Source organism: Oryzias latipes, chromosome 8, assembly GCF_053564925.1.
Source record: "Oryzias latipes strain Hd-rR chromosome 8, Olatipes_Hd-rR_3.1".
NCBI classification, from domain to species: Eukaryota; Metazoa; Chordata; class Actinopteri; order Beloniformes; family Adrianichthyidae; genus Oryzias; species Oryzias latipes.
In genome coordinates this window covers 4,178,545-4,204,332 of record NC_136244.1, presented here as the reverse complement: position 1 = coordinate 4,204,332, position 25,788 = coordinate 4,178,545, and the positions used below count along the sequence as shown (strand labels likewise).

The 25,788-nt window shown below is 42.7% G+C and overlaps 1 protein-coding gene across 1 annotated transcript; it reads left to right on the top strand.

Moving 5' to 3' along the window:
* Positions 1-18,064: 18,064 nt before the first annotated feature.
* Positions 18,065-23,589, top strand: LOC101160911 (prostaglandin E2 receptor EP1 subtype). The gene is made up of 3 exons (XM_004071980.5): positions 18,065-18,563; positions 19,519-20,423; positions 22,381-23,589. The coding sequence occupies exons 2-3, from the start codon at positions 19,557-19,559 to the stop codon at positions 22,657-22,659; spliced, it is 1,146 nt and encodes a 381-aa protein (XP_004072028.1). The 5' UTR covers positions 18,065-18,563; positions 19,519-19,556; the 3' UTR covers positions 22,660-23,589.
* Positions 23,590-25,788: the final 2,199 nt, after the last annotated feature.

Here is a 25,788-nt window from a genome sequence, read left to right as displayed (position 1 = left end):
CATAATCTCACTCTAAACATCCCAGAAATCATAAATAAACATGACTGCACAAAGGCAGCTGAAAGCAAACGGCTTCAGACATTTAGGACCTTTTCTTTCTTTTCCTAACACTGGCTGAATATTGTTTTTTTCACATTCACTAATGGAGTTTCCATTAAATGAATAAAGTAAGTGAGTGATAAGTGTTGGGCTGCTGATGTTTCACACTTCACAGAGGAAGCGAGCGCTCTTATAATGAAGATGGTGAAAGACGGGAACTATGGAGCGAGCATTTTGGTCACATCCGGGACAGCAGAGATAAGCGTTTGGAGCCGACAGACAGCTCTGCGGAGAAAGGGTCTACGATGTTCCCATAGTGGGATCTGAATTCTGCCCAAACCCAGGGAATCTTCTGAAAAACACTTGATTATGAACAAACATATGAAACAGCTGTGTTTTTATCAGGACAGAGGTTAACAAACATATAAACCAGGCCTTTGATGTCACTTTAAGAAGAATGTAATGTTATTAATGAGACTTATTTTAGAAGTTTTAGGCAATCAATCAAATCCTATTTGACAGTGTTTTACAACTAAACCAAGACGATTTTTTATCCATTTAATGTTAAAAAAGATTAGATTTATAAATCAGACAAATCAACATGTGGTTCCTGGCCAAGTTTTCCAATCCGTACACATGTGACTAAAGGAAATATCTTTCTGTGGCCTTAAACCGCTTTTTTATAGGTTGTCTAGAGGAAAAGGTCCTGTACAGTGATGCCTCAAAATAAAGACCTTACACAACGATCTGCATAAAAAACTCCACTAAAGAGAGCTGCACACTTCACATAACAAACCCGCCTTTGGCTAAAACAAACAAAAGGAAAATTAAAAAATTAAAATTTCCATTTTCATCCTGTCTTAGTGAGTTTTGCTTTTAACTGTTGTTTCCCCCAGGTTTTGCATAATAAACTGTATCCACTGCTGGGACAAACTGCAGATGTTAGTAGCATTTTGCATAACAAACTACTTCTATTGCTGGAATAAACTGCAGCATTTAGCATAGCAAACTGTATCTACTTCTGGAATAAACTGCAGATTTTATCTGTTTTTCATATAACAAACCACTATTACTGCTGGACTAGACTGCGTATTTTAGCAGTATTTAGCATAAAAAACTGATTCTAATTGTTTGTATTGTTCAAGAAAAGTTAAATAGAAGACAAGTGGTGAAGCTTGATAAAACAAATGCTATTGCAGTCCTGGTAAACCTCCTCAAGGTAACAAACAAACAAAAAATTTTAATGGGAACCTTTTTTCTACAAAACTAGCAAATCTGTGAGCCCATAAACAAACGGAGCTCAGAAAGGTTATAGTTAGAGATTGTAGTTTAAATTGCTCCCGTTTGTCATTGTTTTCCCCTTGTTACCCTTTCTCTAACCTTTTTGACGTTGATTTCTGATGTTTTGGTTTTTATGGAACAAAATATCCCCCAATAACTGTCTAAAAACTAAACAAAAGATACATCACACCCAACCACCAACCACCAGCGAATACACGCAGCGTTTGAAAGTTCCTAAAAGCTGTGACTTGTGGTCTGTTCCATTAATTTGTTTGTAGAAAATCGTTTGCAGATGTTCGTTCTCCGTAACAACTGATGTTTTCACAAAAAGGAGCATTTGCTTCTCACTGTAACTACATCGCCTGGTATGGTGGAACATCACTTCCAGCAGTGGAAGCAGTTTGTTATGTAGAACAGGATTTCATGGGAAATTCTGCATGTCCCAAAAAAAATCACGAAAATTAGGGAAAAATTAAAGACAAACCACTTTTTTGTAGCGTAAACACCAGTGAAACAGATTTACAGAGACAGAAAGTGTCATTAGGCGTTGATGTCAGAAATTTTGATTGATTTGGAAATTGTGTATTTTGTTATGTGAGGTTTGTGTGAGTTTGTTATGCAGATTGTTAGTTCCGTTTATAGGACTGCACCACTTCTCATTTAGACAACCTTAAAAAAAGAGGGTTGGGGTCACAGAAAGTGTACCCAATGTCAATTTGATTTAAACTTGATTGTTGTGTTCATTTGAGCTTCTGTGTCCACACAATGTTCATTTTAAGCCATAAGAACCCCCTGTGACATCAGTGTAGCAGAAAATAACACCAGAAATGTGTTCTGTGCTCCGCTTGGTCTGTGGTATATCCCACATCATTTTCCTTTTTAGGAAAAATGGATTTGGGGTCCTTGTGTGTTAACATTTACACTTAAAACTTTACTGAACAAAGGTAATTCCCATGCTACTGTGTATGATTGCTCAAATTGTGGAACTACAGTACTTGTTGCTCTTAACAATCCAGACCTAAACACAAAATAGCATGTAGAACACATAGGAAGAAGGAGATCTTAAGGCTGAGACACGAGGACACCACGTTGTGGCTTCAGGGTGCAGCATCACTTGAGTCATTTCCAATATAATTATAATAATTATAATAATTATTAACACGTTTGAAACTCAGAGATCCTTCTAAATCATTTCATGAAGATACATGAGCATGGAGGCATGAATTTCAGTTTGTTGAGAAGAAACTAAATAAAAGGAAACTGGAAAAACTTTGTCTATGTTGAATAAGAACAGGCGATGAGGGAATTTTAAAAAAAAACTATAACACATCATCATCCTGTACTACAAATATATATTCCTCCATCAGTAATATACTATTATAGCGGCTGGGTAGCTCGGTTGGTAAGGTGGGAAGCTACCATGCAAGAAACCAGGGTTCGATTCCCGGAGGGGAATGAGCAATGGTACTGGGGGCAATTACCATATCAATGGCGAGCAGTTAACATCACCCAGTGAGGGTCCTTAGGCAAGACCCTTAACGCTACTGCCTCCCGAGCGCGGTTTCGGCTGCAGCTCACCGCTTCCCAAGGGGATGGGTCAAATGCGGAGAAAGAATTTCCCTTCGTGGGATAAAATACAGTGTATAAAAAAAAAAAACTAAAAAAAAAATAATGACATACTATACCTCTGCTAAATGACTAAAGTGGATAGATGAAGAAATGTCCAAGTATAGATTCTTTTAAAATGACGTACAAGAAATGTATTCTCAACAAATACAAATACAAGTATGATAAAGTTGATTAAGTTAATTAAGATGTGTTAAGGATGAAACATTCTTAAAAACAGAATTAATCTAATTATTATTCATTTTTTTATGGATCTGTGCATCAAAAGTCAACCTGAAAGTAACACAAACATCACATGTTGGCCAAAACATACAAAAGATGGAGGGGGACACCAGCCCAATCCTGACAAGGGCTGTCACACCCAATGTGCTTAAATTGCAGACAGACAACTCCCACTGCTCTGCTGACAGCACGACAACAGAAAGCACCCCTCAAGGACAAATAAGCAACTTAATTATAGGAGAAACATGTTAGCAACAAAACCCACTTGACTAGCAAAGCCACAACAGAAGATAAGCAACAGCAGGAAGCGCAAGAGTTCCCATATATTAATATACTGTTTAGTGAACAACCATCTGTCAGGTTGATTTTTGTCTTTGTTGGTTCTTATCTCCCCTGTTTTCTACCTGTGGCTCCTTTTCAGAAGTTTCCCTCAACACACCTGTGCTCCCTCACGATACGGATTTTTTTTTGGGAGTTTTTGAGCTCTGGTTCTAGTTTCTGCTTGTTTTGGCTTTTTTTTTTTACTAATAGCAGCAATCTTGTTTTATAAAAAAGAAAATAAGACGAATTGCTTTAGCAAAAATGTGTTTTCTTGCGTCAGAATTCTGGTGCAGTGGTAGGGCGGTTGACCCCTGATCTGAAGGTTGCAGGTTTGATTCCCGCCTTGCCGAGCCTGCCCGTCAAAGTGTCCTTGGGCAAGACACTGAACCCCATCTTGCCTCTAGTGGAAGGTTGGCACAGACATCAATGAGTGACTGTGGCTGTAAAGCGCTTTGGCCCTTTTAGGAAGGTAGAAAAGCGCCAAATAAGTAAACACCATTTACTATAAAAATCATACTGTTGCCTACAGTATCTTTTAAAGCTCTCTTACTAGTCCTAGCCTTGAAGTTGCGTTAGCACCAGACGCAATTCATATCAATGTTAAGTCAATGTACAGACGCCAGGATCCTGCGGCGTGACTCGAGCGTCAGGCGCAGCATCTCAGTCCGGCTGCAGCAAGATTTAAGCGTTCCAGCACACTTTTGCCATCAGATGCAACGCATCTAGATTTAAAAAATCTGAACTCAGCTTTAAGCGCGTGACGCTCGATCACAGGGTATAATACAAATCCAATATGGTTAATCAATGCCAGGGTTCTCGACCTAAACTTCTATCCATTTCCTTAACCCACTGGTGCCCTGGGTTGCCGGGTACTGTTTAGTGAGGGCGGTGTACACCCCTGACAGGTCGCCCAAAGGCCGCCCAAAGTAGGGAAGGAAAGTGGCCGTCAATCAGACACAGCCCCTGCTGCAGGAGTGAAGCTCGCTGTACTGGGAGAGACTCTGAATGATGTCATGAACCCAGATATGGAGACGCAATTACCGATGCATTTGTGGAGCTTTTTAAAATAAATCAATCCGATCTCGAAACATCCTCCATGCATTGTAATGAGATTTACCCATACGTCCCTCTATGTAGCGAAAACATTTAGTGGTAGCTCCTCCCACACTTGTCTGGGGCGTCAAGGTTCCACCACAGTTTTGGAAAGGCGTTGAGCATAAAATTTTACGCGCGTCAAAAGAGAGCGAATTAGTGGGAATGCAGCATAACTTTTTGTAGTTTTCAGTTTTGTCAAACCAGAAATACACCGTTTTCAGTCTTGCAAAGAAAAGTCACAAAAAATCTGTTAGAAAGGTAAAGAAAACATGAGGTTGTCCTTGAATGACCATCAGCAGTCTAAGCCCTTAGCAGCAACACTCAAGGTCACCCGTGCCATCCTTGTACATAAAACCACTGGTATAATAATATGTGCATTTCTGTGACCTCCATGTCATTAGCATGATCCAAACGTTCCTTACAAACCCATTGCATAGAACTTGGTCCAGGTGTTCTACCCTGTAGTTCATCATCATTCCATTAGGGGCAGTAGAAGGGTTTTTCCTGCTCATTTCAAAATACGATGAGGCTCAGGCACCGTACACAGAACAAGCCACACCTTAAATGAAGGCATAATTACTAACTGAATGCATTTGAGACTCACGCAAGAGGCCTCAGGGAGGGGGAAGACATTCAGGAAAAATAAAAGACTGCCAGACAAAACAACAAACAGACATTTGATGACATAACCCCTCCCTCTAAGTCCGGCTACCAGACGGACGTCGAGGTTGTTCAAGATGGTCCCGATGGAAACGGGCGACAAGGTCCCGGGCAAGGACGTGACGAACTGGGACCCATTGACGATCCGCAGGACCGTAACCCCTCCCAGTCGACAAGGTATTGTATACCCCGACCCACTTGTCTGGATGCAAGTAGTGCTTTGATCATGTAGACTGGACCACCATCCACGAAACGAGGAGCCGGAGGGGACACTGGAGCAGGTTGAAGAGGCGAGTCTCTAGCTGGCTTCAACTTGCTGACATCGAAAACTGGGTGGATTAGTAGAGAGCGAGGCAATTCCAGTCAAACAGCCACAGGATTTATCATTCAGGTGATAGAGTATGGGCCGATGTAGCTGGGGAGCAGCTTCTTGGTTCCTCCCTTTAAAGGAACATCAGCTGAGGAAAGCCACACTTTGTCTCCCACCTTATAGGCTGGAGCAGCAGACCTCCGACAGTTGGCAACAACAGTGTGTTTCTCCTGGTTCCGTAGGAGCTCAAGTCGAGTTGCTCCAAGTACGACGACAGCGTCTCATGAATGCACCCGTTCCAGAAGAAGAAGCTACTTGCTCCTGGAGAGGAAACAGAGGTGGTTGACACCTGTAGGCTGCTTGAAAGGGAGAGTACCCTGAGGAATTGCTCAGGGAGTTGTGGGAATACTCTGCCCAGGGACGCTGAGACGACTAAGTCCTGGGATTCCAGAGACACATAGCTCGTAAGGTCGTCTTTAGGTCCTGATTATACCGCTCTACCTGGCCATTGGTCTGGGGTTGGAATCCAGAGCTTAGACTGACCTTGATCCCCAGGAGATTTCAGAACTCCTTCCAGAATGCTGCTATGAACTGTGGGCCACGCTCAGAGGTAATGTTTAGTGGAAGTCCATGCAACCGAAACAAATGCTGGGAAACGATCATGGCTAGTTCCTTGGCTGATGGTAGTTTCTGCAAGGGTATAGCATGCGCCAGTTTAGAGAATCTGTCAATGATGGTTAGTATAACACTTTTACTTCTAGAGCTGGGTAGACCGGTTATGAAGTCCATAGCTACATGGGACCAAGTTCTGGAAGGCACAGATAGAGGGTGCAACAAACCAGCAGGTAGGGTCTACTGTGTCTTGACGCTGGCACAAACAGGACAAGCTGTCATGACCTGTCAGCTACTCCCTCCTCCCCCCTCCTTCCTGTGTTTGACGTGACCAGCTGGATCCACTTACCTCATCTACACCTGCCTTCATAAACTCCTCCAGGATCATCAGCCAGTGCCAGTTCTTTGTTCCTCCTATGGTGCATAGTCTGGTCAGCTCACGTTTTTGTCTCACGTCTCGTTGTCTGAAGCTCATGGTATTTCTCGCTCTGCCTCAGGACGTAAACCTTCTGGATCCTCACCTGGTCGCAGTCCTCCAACGCTGCAGTCACGCCGCATCTAGAAACCTCCAGCCAGCCGCCTCTCCTCGCCTTGGTTCAAGCTTCGCCTACGCCGTCTCATGTAACCTCCAGCCAGCCGTCTCGCCTCGTCTTGGTCCAAGCCTCGCTCCCGCCGCTGTTCCCCCTCAAGGAGATTCCAGCTCAAGATTCCTCCAGCCAGCCCACGTTCTCTCTTCCTGGAAGAAAGTCCTGTCTAGTTCTGGTTCAGATTAAACCACTGAAATCTTACCGTTGTGTCAAGCCTCTTTCCGGGTTCCAGCATCTGGGTCATTTTTGAACTCACGTTCGAATCATGACACAAGCAGCTACAAAAGCCCATAAGTCAGAGGACATTGTGGGCCACCAAAAGCGTTGTGGCACTACGAAGCTGGTCCTTGTCACTCCAGGATGACAGGCCAGACGAGAGGAGTGACCCCACTTCAAACCATGGAGCTCAGAGAGGAAGGAACAAACAAACCTCCAGCTGGACATCCTGCAGGAATCGTGGCTGGATCAGAAACCGAAGCCTTCACTCTGCATTCCAGAGACCAACGAGCGGTTCCTAACACAAGATTGGGAGGAACAATAGTCGTGATCGCTGCTGGAGCCTCAGTCTCTTCCTCCTGCTGCTGGAACTGGCGTGACAGGGTGTCAAGCTTGGTATTCTTGCCAGGACGATTGGACAGCGTGAAGTTAAACCTATCAAAAAAGAGGGCCCACCTCGCCTGGCAAGGGCTTAGACGTTTGGCAGTTTGAATGTACTCCTAATTCTTATGGTCAGTCCAGACAAAGAAAGGCTGCTCAGCCCCCTCCAACCACTGAAGCCAATCTTCTAAAGCCAGTTTTACTGCCAGCAGTTCTCTGTTCCCAATATCATAGTTTCTCTCTGCAGTAGAAACACCCGCAGGGATGGACTTTGTTATCAGACGATAAAACAGCCCCACCCCAGACTCAGAGGCATCCACCTCCACAATGATTTGTTTGGAGGGATCAGGCTGAGTCAGAATGGGAGCTGTAGAGAAACGTCTCTTAAGCTCGGTAAACGCTTTATCGGCCCCCTCATTCCAGATGAAACGTACCTTGGCAGATTTGAGTTTATGGAGGGGTGCAGCAACGCCATTGAAGCCTCTGAGAAAGTGCCTGTAAAAATTAGAAACCCCAAGGAAGTGCTGGAGCTGTTTATGACCTGAGGGAAAAGGCCACTTTAGAACAGCTTTGACCTTGGCGCTGTCCATCTGCACACTCCCTGGCGAAACCAGATGACCAAGGAACCGTGTTTGCTTGGTGTGGAATTCACACTTCTCAGCTTTGCAGAACAGCTGGTCCTCGAGAAGGCACTGGAGAAAGGCTCTGACGTGCTGCATGTGGGTGTCGAGATTTGGAGAATAAATCAGAAAATTATCAAGATAGATGAACACAAATTTGTTAATCATGTGTCTTAGAACATTATTGACCATACATTGAAAAACTGCTGGTGCGTTTGTGAGTCCAAATGGCGTGACTAAGAACTCGAAGTGGCCACTAGTAGTGTTAAAGGCAGTTTTCCGCTCATCCCCCTCTCGTATGCGAACCCGATGGTATGCGTTTCTGTGGTCCAGTTTGGTGAAGACTTGGGCCCCGCTCAACAGATCAAACGCGGTCTGCAATAGAGGAAGAGGATAAGTGTTCCAAGTTGTAATGCTATTTAAGCACCAGTAGTCAATGCATGGCCCCAGGCCTCCATATCGCTTGCCCACAAAGAAGAACATGGCTCCAGCTGGAGAGGAGGAGGGACGTATGATTCCAGCCTGCAAACTCTCCTGAAGATAATCCTCCATAGCCTCCCGTTCAGGTGGAGACAGAGGGTAAATGTGTCCCTTAGGTGGATGTGTTCCTGGTAGGAGGTCAATAGCACATTTGTATGGACGATGGGGAGGCAGAGACTTAGCTCAGACTTTTCAGAATACTGCACACAGGTCATGATATACAGAGGGTATAATACTAAGATCTGGCGGATCAGGAGAATGTTGACTACTGACAGAAGAACGCACAGTAGCAGCAGAAAAACAGTTCAACAAAAAGAACTCCACAACAACACGCACCCAGAAGACCAGTTAATATGAGGGCATGTTTGCATAACCAGGGAAAACCTAAAATAACCGTGGGTTTTAAGTCCTCAATGTAAAACCTCATAGGTTCAGTGTGGTTTCCAGACACTGTCACTTTAATGTTCACAGTGCGTGAAGTGACCCTGTGAATGACTGTACCATTCAATGCTTGAATGTCCAAGGCTGGAGACAAAGGCTCAACAGGAATCATTAGTGTTCTAACCACTTCCCGAGAAGTTAAGTCTCCATCAGAACCGGAGTCAATTAATGTCTCAAAATCCTCCTGTGTGCAATCCTCCAGCATGTTCAACCAAGTCCTTGGTATGTGGCCTTGAAAGTGGCGAAAAAGTGGAGACACAGCTCACCAGTTCTGCCTTTTCTCTGGAGTTCTTTGGAACAGAACAGAAGTCTGAAGGCCCGTACACACCGGGATGAATTTCGCGCGCGATATTCGCCGATGTTTAATGCCTCGTCACTAAACAAAGGGCACCAATGTGAGTGTGCACACCGACGCGAAAAAAGCCACGCGTAAAAGCGTAATTTTTTAAAAAACGCCACGCGTAAAAGCGTCATTTTTTAAAAAACGCCTCGGTTTATTTTTGGGTTTGACGCGCCGCGTCAAAAACTATACGACCAATGAGAATGGCGCTTTTGCACACGTGTCTGGAGCTTCTGAAGTTACAGTAAAACACAACTTGGGGGCGCTCAAACACAAAACTGCCTTTCTGAGCACACATACCAGTGAAGAAGATAGACGCCAAGTAGCATCTACACTGCCGCAAAGAAATAATGACGGACATTCTAAAATATCCCCGAAAACGCTCACGATACATTTTCAGCTTTTGTACCAGTCGATAAAACTCCCCATGTTCTTCTCTTCTCGTAACTATGGGATTTACCCAAAATCGGCGTCTTTTCCGGCGTCTTTCATCATTCAACAGAACAATAATTTCTTCATCGCTGGAACTGCAGCCAGAGCTACTGGTGCTTGAAATATTCATGTTTTCTTTGTATTATTCTGACAATCGCGTAAATTCTTGCTCTCTTCTTCTGAGTGAAAAGCGACTTTAAGAAGCGTAAAGTTGCGCAGCACCACCTTGTGTACAGGAGTATTTCTGTTTTACTTTAAGCGCCATCAAATGTCAGGGAATGAAATTGCATGTTTGCTCGGCTCATCGTCAGCGACAATCGCCTGGGTATGAGCACAAAAAACGTGTTCAAAAACGCTGGCGAAAAACGGCTGGCGAATATTCGTCCCGGTGTGTACGGGCCTTGAGACGCTGCGTCACTCCAGACCCCGCTCTCTCATCCTCCGATCAATGCGCACAGCCAGGCTGATCAGCTCCTCCAGCTCCTCTTGAACCTCCCTCGCTGCCAACTCGTCCTTGAGTGCGCTGGAGAGACCCCGAAGAAAGACATCCACCAGCGCATCGTCCGACCAGCGGGGTCCTGGCAGCCAAAATCCGAAACTCCACGGCGTAATCTGAGACGCTGCGGGCTCCTTGCTGAAGACGGAGAAGCTCAGAAGCGTGAGCTTGGTGAGGTGTGGTCGGGTCGAACACCGTGAGGAGTTGGGTGGAGAAAGCTCGAAACGTGCGACACAGTTCAGCTCCACGGTCCTACTCTGCCAACCCCCATCGCTTGGCTTGTCCCGTAAGAAAACTCAGAGCGAAAGCCACTTTGCTCTGCTTGGAGGGGAATTCCCTAGGTTGAAGTCAAACTGGAGGCGACACGAAGTGAGGAACGCCCGGCAGTCCTCAGCGGTCCCATCAAAAGGCTCAACCGGATCATCCGAGATGGATAAGGAGACTGAATCTGGGGAGCTTGCTCAAAACGTCGGTCATGAAGCTGCTGAATGCCGGAAATGCAGTCACTCAGATCACTGGCGAAGACAGACATCTCTTTAGCCGTGGTGAGTTTTCTACACTATAACCTGTGTAGAAAACCTAATCTGATGTTAAATGTTTGCTAACTTGACAGTGGTGGCTAAAATTAGTTGATTTACAAACTCAAAAATCTATTTCAGGCAAAAACAAAGAGCGCAATCATTTTTGTGCACTCCAATGTATTTGCCTGAGCTTCATCCTCAATCCTTTTGCAAGGAGATTGTTAGTCATCAGCACAGAAACAGCATGAACAGAAGTTGAGTTGGTTGTTCTTTTTAACAGTTAGCATTGTGTGAATCGCATGTTTAGTTTTGACCCTTTTTCTACACTTAAGACTGGAACGCAAAAAACACTTAAAAAACACCACCAGAATGGTTCCAGTATCACCTAAAGCTTCAGCTTTATCTCCCATATCAAGTAAAACAATTTACTGTGAGTACATTTATTTAGGAATTTAGTCAACCGTACAAAGGAGAATACATTTGTCAATCCTAGTGTTGTATCTTCATCAGCTTCTGTTTCACATTATTTTGCTTTAAAGGTGTTTTTTCTTTTATCAAATTGCCACCATTATAGTTCCTTGCCGTAAACTGCATTATTTGGTTTTGCTTTATTTGTTTTGAAGAATAAAAAGTGCAACTTTGTTTCAATAAGCCCCCCTGAGCTTGAGTGCTAGGGGCCCTTGTGAATCTTGTTTCTAATTTGACCCTCACACTATACAATCCCTCCTAGGATACGATAAAACAACCCTTATGTCCTTTTTGAAATGCAGCAAGGCGTGGAGTCTTGTGTGAGGTTGTGGTAAAAATTCCTCAAAAGTCTTATCATTGCTTTTCAAAAGTTCTTTTAATGATTTTCAAAGCTTCCACTGATAACATCATCCTTGCTGACAACATCCCCTGACTCTGACAACAATCAGCCACAATCAGTAAAGTGTAGGTCAATAGTGTCCTCTAGCCTGACAAGCTTTCAAAGAAGCAGGTCTGAGAAGAAGTTAATGACGGTTCAAATAGGTGAAAGCAAAGCAAAAGAGCACAGCAAAGACCTCAAAAAAGGGTTTCAAGAGCTCAGCAACAAGCTGTGACATGGACGGATAAAGGTCTCTCTAGTAAAAGTAAAGTTGTTAAAATGACAGAGAGCTGTACAACTTAATTTAAATAAATAAGGCTTTTTACCGTTTCTGAAAATGTTGTTCTCAGGAACAGTCACCGTGTTCCCAAATTAGGATCAAAGTTGGGCCTGAAAAACCAACTATTGATAATGTGATAGCGAAACATTTTTTTTTAAATAACTTCTGGGACTGTTTAAGAAAATGTCTGTAAATATATCCTAATTCAATATTTGATTTTGTTAGCTTGATTCATATATCAAACTACATCATAATTTATAGAGAAGTTTCTTGACAGGAAATCGCACCTAGACTCAACAAAGAATGTCATGAAATGTCTGTTTTGTCTGTTTTCTCTGGCAGTCTGTTATTCCTCCTGAATCTCCTCCACCTCCCTGAGGCCTCCTGTGTGAGTCTCAGCTGCACTCAGTAATTATGCCTCTATTTAAGGTGTGGCTTGTTCTGTGTTCGGTGCCTGAGCGTCTTCGTACCTTCTCTAGTTTTTGTATTAAATCCTGCTCTAATTGAGAATTTGTGTCATGTCCTTCCTGCTTCTGGGTTTCTTCCCTGGCCACTCCGTTACATTACGCTCAGGCCATGTCAAACCCAGCAGAAGGATCCCAATCGCCACGGCCTGCAAACATTAATCATCAGATTAGGTTTTCTACACAGGTTATAGTGTAGCTTCACTTTTTTTGTGACCAATTCTTTTGCTAGTTTGACCTCAGTCCGCTGTGTTTGTTTGAAACTACAGTTTCTTTCATATATTACTTTTTCCAAATTGGTTAAAAAAATACATCAATACTTCAAAGAATAGGAGAATATCTAGGTAGTTCAAACGTTGACAAATCTCCAAAAGATGAGTGTGTGCCAGAAAACAATTTAGAATCTGAAGAGAATTAAGATGCATCAGGACCAGGATGCAGAGCAAGGTCCGCATCCTCCGTGGTGTGTGCATGGTGCCTGACTACTTTTCAAGGTTATAAAAATGTTTGGAAATTTTAAGATTTCGCACACTTCTCACAGATTGAAAGGCTTTATTTGTATTTATGAGAAACCTGACCTGGATGTGACACAGAAACAAGCAGAACCCTGTTACTGATGACAAATGGGCCAATCATTCTACCTGGCCTGGACAAACAGGAGCCAGTGCTTTCACACAGGAGGATGAAGCTAACCAGGTTTAGACTAGTACAAGAAACAGAGCAATTCACTATAAACCGTTCAGAGATCCACTCCAATAAAAATGGTGTTTTGGGTGTTTTTAACATGTTCTTGTGGCATTTTTATAATGATGGTGGACATTTATATAGAAAATTAATTTTAAAATTACTTTTTTGAGTACTACTTTATTCAAATGATCGTGAAACAAAGGCAGACGAAAAAACCCTGTTTGAACAAAGCGCCCATTGTTGACCATAAGCTCCCTGCTCCACTCTGATGCATCCACTTACAGACAAATAGATCCATGGACGTCTTTGTTTTCCTGGTCTGAGCTGGAATCTGGATTTAAACAGTACAGATGGATTGCTCCAACATTGTTCGCCATTTTTGCTGCACCGGTAATGTTAGATTACATGACTTTATTTATCCCACAATGGGGAAATTCACTTATCTGTGGCAGCAAAAACAACATTCATAAGTAACAGCAATAAAAAGGACATCAAAAATGACATTCTCATTATAAATAAATACAGCCATGAAAGTGGCGTGTGATCCACTGCAAACATGTGATACAATTTTTTTTTAAATATCCAAAAATAAATAAGTAAAAGAGTACAGGAACAAGAACATTTGCAAAACAACAACAACTACAACAAAAGTAAACAAATAAATGAGTGAATGAAAAACACCCGTGTCACTGTAACACGGTGTTGTACAGTCTGATGGCTGTGGGGGGGAATGACCGGCGGTAGCTCCTTCTCTGGTGCTGAAGGAGCTGGTCAGCGCCTCTACAGTTTGGTGCAGGGGGTGGGAGGGGTTATCCAAGATGGATGTCAGCTTAGCTAACATCCTCCTGTCCGCCACCTCCTCGATGGACTCAAGTGTGCAGCCCGGGACAGAGCCGGCCTTCCTAACCAGTTTGTTAAGCCTCCCCATGTTCCCCCTGATACACAGCCCACAATGGCACTGTCATCTGAGAACTTCTGCAGATGACAGTGGTGGGAGTCGTAGGTGAAGTCCGATGTGTACAGGGTAAACAGGCAGGTAGATGATGGCGTCATCCACCCCGATGCCTGGTCGATATGCAAACTGCAGCGGGTCCAGTGCTGAGCTCACCTGGGTGCGGAGATGGCTGAGGAGGATCCTCTCCATAGTCTTCATCAAGTGGGAGGTGAAGGCGACAGGTCTGAAGTGGTTCGGTTCTGTGGGACGAGGTACCTTTGGAACCGGAACCAGGCAGGAAGTCTTCCAGAGGACCGGTACCTTCTCCAGTCTGAGGCTCATATTAAATATGAACAGCATCACCACACAGAGCTGGTCTTCACACTCCCTGAGGAGCCTGGAGGTGATGTTGTCAGGGCCTATTGCCTTCCTGGCCATTGTTCTCCTTAATTCCATCCTAACCTGATTCAGGGTGAGGCAGAGGGGGGTTGGTTGGTTGGTGGGTGAGCGGTGGCTGGTCTGGAGCTGTAAGTTGTTGGGGAGGTCCCTTTGTTCCAGTTGGAAGAAGGGCAGAGTGGACTGCTTGGTGCTCAGGTGTTAACAGCTGCAGCTGGGAAGAGACGCCTGAGTTGGAAAGGTGTGAAGAGGGGGCCGTGTGGATGGAGACGGGGGACTGGGCAGAATCAAATCTGTTAACGAACAGATTCAGATCATTTGCCCAGGCTTGGTCACCTGTGACCTGGCAACCAGTGATGTTGGGGTTGTTGTGAGGGACTGTAAGTTAGTGGGAGAGTATGTAAGCAGATGGGTGGTGGTAAGTGGGGGCGGGGCTAATAATAAAAGGGTGAATTTCTAATAAACTAATGCCGCCGTGCAGAGAATATGTCCTAGAAAACAACAGGATATTTTATTTTGGCTAAAAACTACATAATTATTTAATTTTTTCCCCATTTGAAATGGTTTATTTCAAGCAATCAAAGCAAGAACAATGCACCAAACAATACAATCATCAGTTATATATTTATACAATGACATATCAAACCTAGGATAATTAGACATTATATCAAAGATTGCTGGAAAGGGAGTGGAAGAAAGCAAATTTATAGAATCCCACCCTGATCTACCATAACAATTTTTATTTCATGATTCATAAATATCAGGTTCATGACTTTTATCAGACAGAATTGAGAATCCTGAAGTATCAATAAATCACATGACATAGATGAATTACTTAATTATTGTGTAAAAATACACATAACTCTATTTTAGCCATCAACATAGCACATTCAGATCAGTTATCTCAAAATATGTGCAGATTATTTTCATTAGAAACATCCTGGCTGTGATTAAAAATAATATTATGTAACAAAAAATAGACATTACACTGTTTCAGAAATTATAATTTATAGACCACTGGGAATCCTTTGAAAAAAGATGAAGAGATGATCAGAATGTGACATTAAACCCCACTGTGACTTTGCTGATCACACTCCAGTATTTTAAAAAGAAAGCACTTCTTTAGACTCCTCTTTCCCTATATTATCTTCTCTCCATGTAGCTTTTATAATTCCAACAAGTCTGGGGATCTAAATTATTTGTATGCATGCCTGCATTACCCAGCATGTAATGACTGAGCCCAGCAGAACGTGGACTATAATGGTCTGAATACAGCTGGAGTATTCCATTAAAGAGTTCTGTTACAACATGCTGTAGATAGCAGAGCTCTGTTTTCAGTGCTGGTAATGCCTTTTGTGTTTTCAAAATTAGTTTAAGTAATTTATTCGTACCGATCTGTAAGACAGGTTAATGCAACTAAAGCCAAAAAGTTGTCTGTGATTATAAAATAGAAAATAATTTCAGAAAAAAGGATTAAGCTTTTTGAAACAAGCTCTGATCCGCATTATATACGAAATGATCTCAACACCTCCATAGACAAATGCTGTTTTCTGACATTGAAAACGGCATGATCTCGTTTGTTGATGCAGACGTTGAAAAATGTCCTGTTCTGTCATTTCTCTCTGCTACGTGATAAGACAAAATTGTCCCTAATGAGAGTTTCCCCCGCTTGTCCCTGTTTTGTTGTCCAGAACTGGATGTCTTCTGGCTTTGTAATTGCCAGGTTTATCAGCAGATCACTCAGTCTCCTCTCTGGCTCCTTTTCCATGTTCACTCTTCCATTAAGATGTCACGTTCCTCCTCACACGTCTGACAGGGCTGGATTAACCTAAGCTGTGTTTGAAAGCTCCTCTGTGGAAGCTGTGTATCTCCTCTATAAATATCTATGTGGTTCTTCTTGGTTTGATATAGATCAACAAAAAACACATAAAGTTAACTTCACTCACAAACAAGTGTGTTTAGCAGAGCTTGCCGACTTTTCAGAGGGATCAAAAAGGGAACCAGGCTTTGAAATCTTATATAATGATAAAATAAGGTCTCAGAAAGTCAGATAAGCGGCTGCAGTTTAGTTTACGTCTATGCGTCAAATCTACATGTAAGCCCTCAGGGCCGAGTCTCCTTCAGTGTTCACTATCTTGCTGTTGTGATGTTTGTTATCCTCAGGCTAGTTTCTCGAAGGCTTAATGGGCTCTTGGAGACTCCAAAAGACATTCAAAACAATGACACTTTTCACTCTGGAATACATTAAATTGTGTGATACTCAAACTCTAGAAATACTAGATAAGATGCACTCAGATCAAATATTGATCTACTACAAGCGTTCCCAGTGGAATTTTAATGATGATTATGCAATTTTTAGCCACAATTTTTAAAAAACTGTCGTCTTTTTAGAGCATAGTTTCAGAAGAGCGTAAGGAGTTCATCAGAAATTCACCTCTGAATTGTGGGCGGGAATGTTGGTGCAGAGCAACCTTCGCTTCAAATGGTTCAGGCTTCCACGGCGTGCGTTAATTTCTGATAATGCACACTTGGTCGGCCGTTAACCCTTTCATATACTACAGTGAAATACCACATCTAAAAAAGAAGTTCTGGTCACATAGCCCAAAATTTTTATATCACTGCACTGCCTAAACTTAGCCTGTTGGTATTCCAGTTATTGCTACTAAAAAAAATCATCAATAGATTATACCTTATTCCACAGTATATCACAACAGCAAGACAGTATAAAAGATGAGTGATTTTATTGCCTTTTTTTTAACCTGCTTGGTTAATTTGATCATTTTGAAGACTGAGATGCAGCGTGAGAGAAAGATAGAGAAGGATCTAAGGATGAAATGAGACACGAGGAGGAATTGATCGTGATTCTTTCTCTCTGAATTGATGCTGTTTTTTAACCTGTCATGGCGATCAGCAAATCGCTTTCCTTTGCCGCTGCAGTCGAGGCTGTCACCATGACATTAAATAGTATGAAATGGTCCGCTTTCTGTGAAAAAGTGATTTAAACCTTAAAAAGAAGACAGGATTAAAGTACTATAATTTGATTGAATACTTATTTCTTTCGTCAGTGACCGTGGTGTATGTGAGATAATGTCCTTTGATGTGTCCATTATCCCATGTCAGATGGTTCAGGCTTCCACGCCGCACACTTCGTCAGGTATTATTCCTCACTTAATATCAGCCCAGCTGAAAGAACTGCTTTTTTAATATTAATAACAGTTACCAAAACAGTTTGAAATACATATTTTTCTATCCTTTCATTTGTAATGGCCGTCCACTCGGCTGTTCTCATCTGCTCCCCTTCCAAAGCCCCCCCCACCCCCACATCCCCTCCTTATAAAATGTTCTAGCGACGTCGCTGGTTTCAGCCCAAGTTCTTCAGGTCCAGAGACATTCCAGTTATCGGTTCACTGCGCTGGCTGTCAACGTCGATATTTTTCCAAGCTCAGCGGTGAACAATGCGCCACATTGTGTATGTGGTGTTGTTTTAATTTTCCCCAAAGATTCCTGACATTGTTTCCACAAAATAGGACAGTAATTTAAGACGTCATCTCTCCGAGAAGGAGGAATTTCTCTGGATTGTCCTATTTTTTTAAATATTTACTCGCAGTTACTACAGCAGTGGGCCATTAAAAACCAACCCCAGAGCAATACATCCTGGAGGTTGCAGCAACAGGAGTTGGCCCGTCGTATGGAGAGCTGGAACAGGCTTTGCGATCACAGCTGCAGCTCCACACTGTGACAGACAGAGGCTTGCAGGGGAAGATCTCAGCTGGAGCACTTTGATGGAAGCTGACCGCAGAGAAGCTGTTTAGAGGATCTCTGGTCGATATGCGGAGAGTTGTAATTCCTGCAGAACTGAAAGGAATGATCAGTAATAAGCCAAACTCCAATCAGTCACGACAGACGGTTTCATGTCTGTTGTCACGCTCTCTTGGTGAAATGAAGCCACAAGCTGCTGATTTTGAATATTCATCTGTTTCCCCCAGGGAGCCTATTCACCCCCAGAGCCTCTGCCTTGAGGATGGAATAGCTTTCTTTTGTCTGAGACACCCAGAGGCAAAGTGAGCTCAGTGCAGCAGTGGGATATAAAAGGCAGAGTCAGGCTCAGGCAAACACAGAACATGCTTGAGCAACAATACAGGGAGGCTGCATGGTTTCTTCAGCTGCAAGGCAAGAAAACCCTTCAGATGAAGTCAAAGCATGTCGGATTCATCGGGGAATTTATGAAAAGTAAAGCAAACTGAGAATCGTCTCAATGGATTTCTCATTTCAGAGGTGGGTGAACAAATTTCTTAGCCTTACTTTAGGAAAAAATCCTAGTTTGGCCTGATGAGTAATGAAAAATATGAAGATCTGTGCTTTTGAAGGGTTCTAAAACACGTTAAAAGTTGGAAACTAAAGAAGGAAAAGTATAAAAAAGGCTGTAATAACTTGTAACATAGAAGCTTTCTTTAATAATCTCCTTGAAAAAACAAACCTTTGTCTCAAATAATTCAAAAGAGACAATCTAAAACTTTTTATTACAGTAAAACACCACAATGAATATGTTCAAGTGTCATTTTGTTCAAATTGAACGAAATATTGGGTTATTTTCACAGAGATGATAACATTTTATGGCTGTGCGAGTCTTGGCCGGGCTCCTTAATCATCTGTCCTGCAGAATTATTGATCTCTGTTTAAATGAATGCCCGTCTCACCTACGTGCATATTGCATGTTCCCCACAATCTGATTGAATGCGCTTTAGTGACCGTTCTGCGGCGGTTGCAGCTCTCTTACTGCATTTTTTAAGGAATGCGAGCTCCAGGCTCAGAGCTGTTTGGGCTTGTTTCTTCTCGTCTGGAGGGAAAAGACCTTTCTTCCTGAACCTCACACGCCGCTGCTGATAAATTAGTTGTTTGAAGGGGAACAAAAACAGGTTTTATGTCTTTGTGGAAGAATTTGCATGGTATTGATTTGGATTAAGTTACAAAATCGACAAAGATTACTCAAAGTCGTGAATTTTGCTGAGATTATATGCAAGGAGAGGAGAACAGAGTTTGCTTTCATTTTTATTTTATTTTTTCTTAACTTTGATCCCAGGAGGTTTTACCAGAGAGTAATTAGGAAACCAGAAAAGGATTTAATATTTATCTGAAGAGTGTTTCTTCTTTAAGATGAAGAGGAAGCGTGTAGCCAAACATCAAAATCTAGTTAATTTACCCCAGCCTTGCTTCTTGTTTTGTCTGTCAGCCTCCTCTGGACTGAAGGAAGCTCACAGTCCCGCTGGGATGCTGGCCATTCAGCACTTCAACTCCTCTGGCGCCACGGTCCCGTCTAACGATATGGCCATGCTCCACAAACTTGAAATGAAGGGCTTAGCGTCACCAAACGCCACCGCTCCGCGGAGCCCCACCTCCGCCAGCCTCAACATGACCCTGGGCATCCTGTTCAACATGGTGGCCCTCATCATCCTGGTCAAGGCTTACAACCGCTTCCGCCGCAGGTCAAAGGCCACTTTTCTGCTCTTTGCCAGCTCGCTTGTGGCCACAGATCTGGCCGGACATATTATCTCCGGATCCTTGGTTCTGAGTAGATACTCCGCGAGCACGAGCTCCTCCAACAACGGGACCTTCTGCTTCCAGGGGGACCCAGACAATCCAGATCCCTCCTGTCAGTTTCTGGGAGGCTGCATGGTGTTTTTTGGTCTGTGCCCACTTTTTCTGGGCTGTGCCATGGCTGCGGAACGCTGCCTGGGCATCACCATGCCTTTGCTGCACGCTCGCCTGTTGACCACGGCGAGGACGAAAATGGCGCTTGCCGTCATCTGGTTCCTGGCCTTGTTCGTGGCCCTGCTGCCCGTCTTCCACCTAGGGGACTACACTTACCAATACCCATGGACGTGGTGCTTCATCAGGGTGATGCATGGCACCAAAGCCACGGATCTGGCCTACATGATACTGTTCTCTTCTCTGGCACTGAGCTCTCTGGCCGTGGCTTTTGTGTGCAACACCATCAGCGGGATCACGCTCGTGAAAGCCCGGCTTAGGACGAGGTGCCCCTCCCAGCGTTTCTCCGTAAGGTCCCACGATACAGAGATGGTGGTGCAGCTGGTTGGCATCATGGTCACATCCTGCATCTGCTGGAGCCCTCTACTGGTGAGTTCACAGAAACGCCAGTGTGCAGCTCAACGTTTGGTGGAAAAAGTGAGAAAATTCAAGAAACAGGGTAAAAAAAAAGGGTTTAGTTGCTACGGTTTCACACTTGGACATAAATACAGAGATTTTATTGTAAACAAGCTTTCAATTAATCAATGAAACTTAATTTTTCTGTCATTTTTTCACCTACTAACATTTTGTTTGCTGCTATTTAAAAAACAGTAAAGATAAAAATAAAACACAAAAAAAGTTAAATAAAGCGGCAAGTCTATGTTATTCTCTTGTAAAAGAGAAAATAAAACCTTTTTACAAACAAAATCAGCCTGAATTTAGCTTCAAAATCCTGTGCATCAAAATGTTAAAGACAAATTAAAAACTTTTTAGTTTGATTATGATAAATAAGACAAAATAAGTAAGTAACGTTTTTTTCCTCTAAATTGTCTTTTAGACTTATTTTTTTGGATATTTAGGACCTACTTATTTCTTTTTGTGTCAAAATGCTTTTATCCATTGTGTAGACTCCTTCTACTTCTATTTTTAATATTATTATTATTTAATACAAATTGATTTTCCTCACATATTTCTTTTAAGTTTCATTTAATGTGTCTTCAATGTTTTTTTTAATGTGTGATATTGAGATTTCTGAATCAATAAATACAAATCTGACATTTTGGTGTACAAAACTCAAGGTAATTAAAGTGAGATTTCTGGTCTACAGCTGTTGCTTGTAAAGATGTATTCTTTAGTTTTTATGTCCTGCAGCTGTCCCAAAGAGCAAGGACCAGATTTGTTTTTGCAATTCCTCTTAATGCATGCATACTCATGAAGTCACTCAAATTTGCACATACCTAGTACCCGGTGTGAATTTGTTTCCTGATATTGTGACTGAACCCCCTCCAGAAAATCATGACATCACACAGAATTAAACCGAATGGAGTCAAAATCTCTTATGGGGCTGAAAGCAAATATTTCAAAATTCACTCATTAAACCAACACACACGTGTCGGGATATCCGAAAAGGAGATTTTGAAATTATTATGGGATGTCCACAGGACCTATAGGTTGGCGGCGATGTTATGGCAAAGTGTGAAATTTGTTCATTTTCCCACAAGGAAACTTTTGTTTGAGCGATCAAACACATTCCTTAAGGTTAGGCTTTCAATCAGAACCGACACGTTGACCTTTGACCTCAAGAAGAGGCCGCAATTTTGAATTTGAAGGAAAAAAATCCCCTTTAATACCAGCAACCACTTTAAAGTCCTAAGGATTTTAATCCTCCTCGAGCATCACTGAGAAGCTACTTTGGAATTTCTAATTGATTACTTTGATTTTGGTCACACTCAGGCGCAGTTTGAGCTGATATTGTCAGACATAAACAACGTCCAAATAAGTCATCGTCGTTTGAGGAGAAGGTCGCCTCAAGGATCACTGAACCGCAGCCGCCTGCACAGCTGGAGCCGCCTGCGCAGGCGGCTCCAGCTGTGCAGGCGGCTGCAATTGAAGTCAATGTCATCAGTGACCAAGCTGTGTACAAGGTTACAGATTGATGCATAATTGTTTTTTTATTGTGTGTACTAGCAGACATGAGGTGATTATTAATGAAAATCCAATAATGAAAATCCAATTCCTAGTGTTCTGATTCCAACGAGAAATACCATGTTGTGGTTTTGTCATCACAGGGGAAAAAAATTGTTTTCTCGTGATGGCAAGAAAAGAGATGAGTAGGCCGTTCTTAGCTTCCATAGAAAACTGCCTACATTAATTGCTTTTTTTCTCTTTTTCTTTTTGTCATGATAACGACATTTATTGTTTCATTGGTATAAGAAACAATCTTGTTTTCTTGCAATAACGTGACATTATATGTTGCAAGAAAACAGGCAAAACAAAATAAAAAAGCAAACCACACAAGTTAAACCACACTAGTTTGACCTTAAAGATGTTTCTGTTTGCGTTCCAGGTCTTTGGACTGATCTCAGCTACCCTCTCCTACACTGGCTCTCTGGACACTGACAAAACCACCCAGTACAGCAAACTGATGGTGACCGGCGTCAGAATGGCCACCTGGAACCAGATTTTGGACCCCTGGGTCTACATCCTGCTGCGGCGGGCCGTCCTCAGAAGAATCTACCGCATTACCAAAAAGCGGGCCAGTTTTAAGGGCAGAGCCCTCCGGTCGAGCCGCTGGGAGACCAGCTCCCTCTCGAACTCTGTAAAAAACAGCGTCAAGAAGATTTAAATGGAGAAAAAAAAAAGGACCTTTTTTATTTTATTAGCTGTTTAAATGAGGGTGGTTCCCTCATAAAGTGAAAACAATTTGTTTGTTGTTTGTTCTAAGTAAGAATGCAGTGTTTCACATCTGAAACGTTTGCTTATAACGATGTTTTAGTTGGTTAATTGTGACAACAGACATAAAAAAACAGATTCCCCCACATTACCATTAAAGAATTAATTTTCCTGTCTGAGTGCAATAGTAATGTGAGAAAACAGTGGTGCCTAAAGGGTTAGAACCCTTACTTCTAATTTTGCACACAACTTTAAGCTGATTTACACAAAACAACAAATCTGTGATGCATGAGGGATACATTAAATTACAGATGAATGGTTCCAGTTACAGGTTGTATACCTGACTCAAATAAGCTGAACGGCTTTTAAGACAAATGTAAAACAGAAATGACTCATAAAGCAAACAAGTTCTCCGGATCTGACAGCTCTTTAACGTGGATTTGTAGTTCAAAAGGGTCACATTTGACCTCTACTCCTTTAAACGGCTTCATTCTGAACTTCCCTTGAAGCACCATTCCAAATAAGGAAAACTGTCATCCAGATCCTACGGATAGTATTTTGACGTATGTCCTTTCTCCTGATGATGTCATTGGGTCGTAACAAAAGCATCTCAAGTCCAAACTTGGTGTGTAAATGTTGTCTGTCTCTGTTTCAGTGTAAAAGTCAAAGACTTGTGCCGATGCTCATGACTGAGCGCATAAGAAGCTGTGTTATTACCTCAGCATGAAGATGTGAAAAACACATGAATGTAGGTGTTGGTGTTGTATTTGTGTGCATCCCCCCAGGTGTCTTAAGGGCACAGAAGTGAAGCTTTAGATGATCTTGTACAGAAAAGTGAATGTGTGTTTGTGTATTATTAAATGGTTTCTTTTGAAATCCTTCACTGCCGTCTGGATCTTTATTCAAACCTTTGCGTGGTCATATAGACGGAGTTCAACAATGACATTTTTCTGTATAACAAGAAGGAGATTCCTTTGGAAATTGCACATTTGTGCAGCTACAGCTACAACATGTTGTTTTGAGCCTAAGGTGGCCAGAGGGAAGTGGAACCAAGTCGGTCTGGAACTTGGTCAGATCAACATTGAGGGCCCCATCAAAGCGCAGAGAGGCAGTGATGGAGGACACAACCTGGCTGATCAGCCTGTTCAGGTTGGTGTAGGTGGGACGCTCGATGTTCAGGTTCCTGCGGCATGTTTCATTGATGGCCACAGTGTCCACCATGAAGGCACAGTCGGAGTGCTCCAGGGTGGTGTGGGTGGCATTGTAGGGCTCCACCACAGCAGTGGACACCTGGGGAGCTGGGTAGATGGAGAACTCCAGCTTTGGCTTCTTGTCGCAGTCCAGACAGACGCTCCATCAACAGAGAGGTGAAACCAGAACGGTGCCTCCACCAAAGCTGTGGAACACCAGGAAGCCCTGAAGACCACTGCACGGTCCGCCTGAAGACACACATGAAAGCAAATACCAGATTCTGTTGTGTCATTGCAGAACTTGAAGAGAAACATAAACACTTGCTCTGAATTTACCCACCAGTTTGCAGATCCTGTCCAGAACCAGGTTGATGATTTCTTTACCGATGGTGTGATGCCCACAGCCGTAGTTGTTGGCAGCATCCTCCTTGCCGGTGATCAGGGTGGAACAGCTGTCTGTAGGTCCCAGTTCGCACCTCATCTGAGGACACAGATGACGAATCTGTTTAGTCCTCAAAAACATCAGCGCCTTCATCAGAACACGTTCAGCTGTAAGTGATGCTCATCGATAACAGTGGGCTCCAGATCGATCCAACACAGCTCGGGGAACGTGCTGTCCACCTCCAGTTTCCCTGAAGAAGGCGTTGAATGAAATGTCTCCTCCTCCAATTGTTACGGGAATCTGGAAGATCCAAATGCAGGAACAAAGAGGCCATTGGAGTGAGGAGAATAATTTAATTTAACAGAAGGCACCACTCCACTTTTAGAAAAGCCAAGCCCATGACGAACCAAACAGAAAACTTCAGCAAGCCACAGAATAGACACTGACTCATGACACCCTGTAAACAGACAGAAGACGGACAGATGAGTTTGATACCACCTGACCTGTGATGCTAATTAGAAATCATGCTTAAATTTCCATGTTTCTATGGACCAATTTCTAAAACCTCTCTAGGAGTACCATATTTTGTATTCATATTTTTTCAGTTTAATTTTTAAACAATTAATTTAGACAATTCAGAAGTAAAATTAGATTTTTTTAGAACTCGTCAATTTTAAATTCGTTATTTTTTGTTTTTGTTTGACTAGGCAGAAGGGCACGTTGGTGTAATTGGTAATGATGAGATGAAGCCTCATCAGTAATGACAAAAGGTGAACTTAAGTGAGAGAACCAAAAACACAGTTATTACAACACATTTGTGCAGATACCATTAATATAATGATTTGAATGTCTAAAGCAGACTGGCAAAACAATGGCTTCTGCAGAAGTTGTGGATCTTAAGCACACACTCATCCTGCTCTGACCTTTCAAACCAGCACACAGTCTTCATTTCATCTGACATTTCAAACACTTGGGATGTGAATATTTTTAGCCCAAAGCTTCATTTCAAAGCCCAAAACACAAGATTGTTTTCATGTGTTTTAAAACAGTTTACACAAATATTGGCTGTGAAAAGGTAGCAGATACAGACGTTTGTGACCGCAAAATATGTGCAATAGTGACTGCAAATGGTATTGGCAAGATCCCCCACCAACAAAACCTAAAAATGTACACTATATTGCTACTGCTTAAGTCTGGTCTGGGTTTGGGGGTTGCCAGGAGAACAGTACATTTTGGACCGCATTGTGGTGAATTTGAAATTTGGTGGAGGAAGAATTATGGTGTGGGCTTGTTTTTCAGTACTTGGGCTTGGCCCTTTGGTTCCAGTGATAGGAACTCTGAATGCTTCAGGATACCAAAACATTTTGGATAAGTCCATGCTCCCAACCTTGTAGGAACAGCAGGCACCTCAGTTCATGTGGGAGTCAAGGCAGGTAATATGGTGTACATAAACTTAGAAAAATTCATTCATCTTCTTCCCGTTTGTCCCTTTTGGGGTCAGGGGGCTACC

Bases quoted from the DNA above. Each gene is read 5' to 3' on its own strand.
- LOC101160911 (XM_004071980.5), top strand. From the start codon at position 19,557: ATGCTGGCCATTCAGCACTTCAACTCCTCTGGCGCCACGGTCCCGTCT. The intron at 20,424-22,380 runs GTGAGTTCACAG...TTTGCGTTCCAG, and splicing joins TCTGCTGGAGCCCTCTACTG to GTCTTTGGACTGATCTCAGC.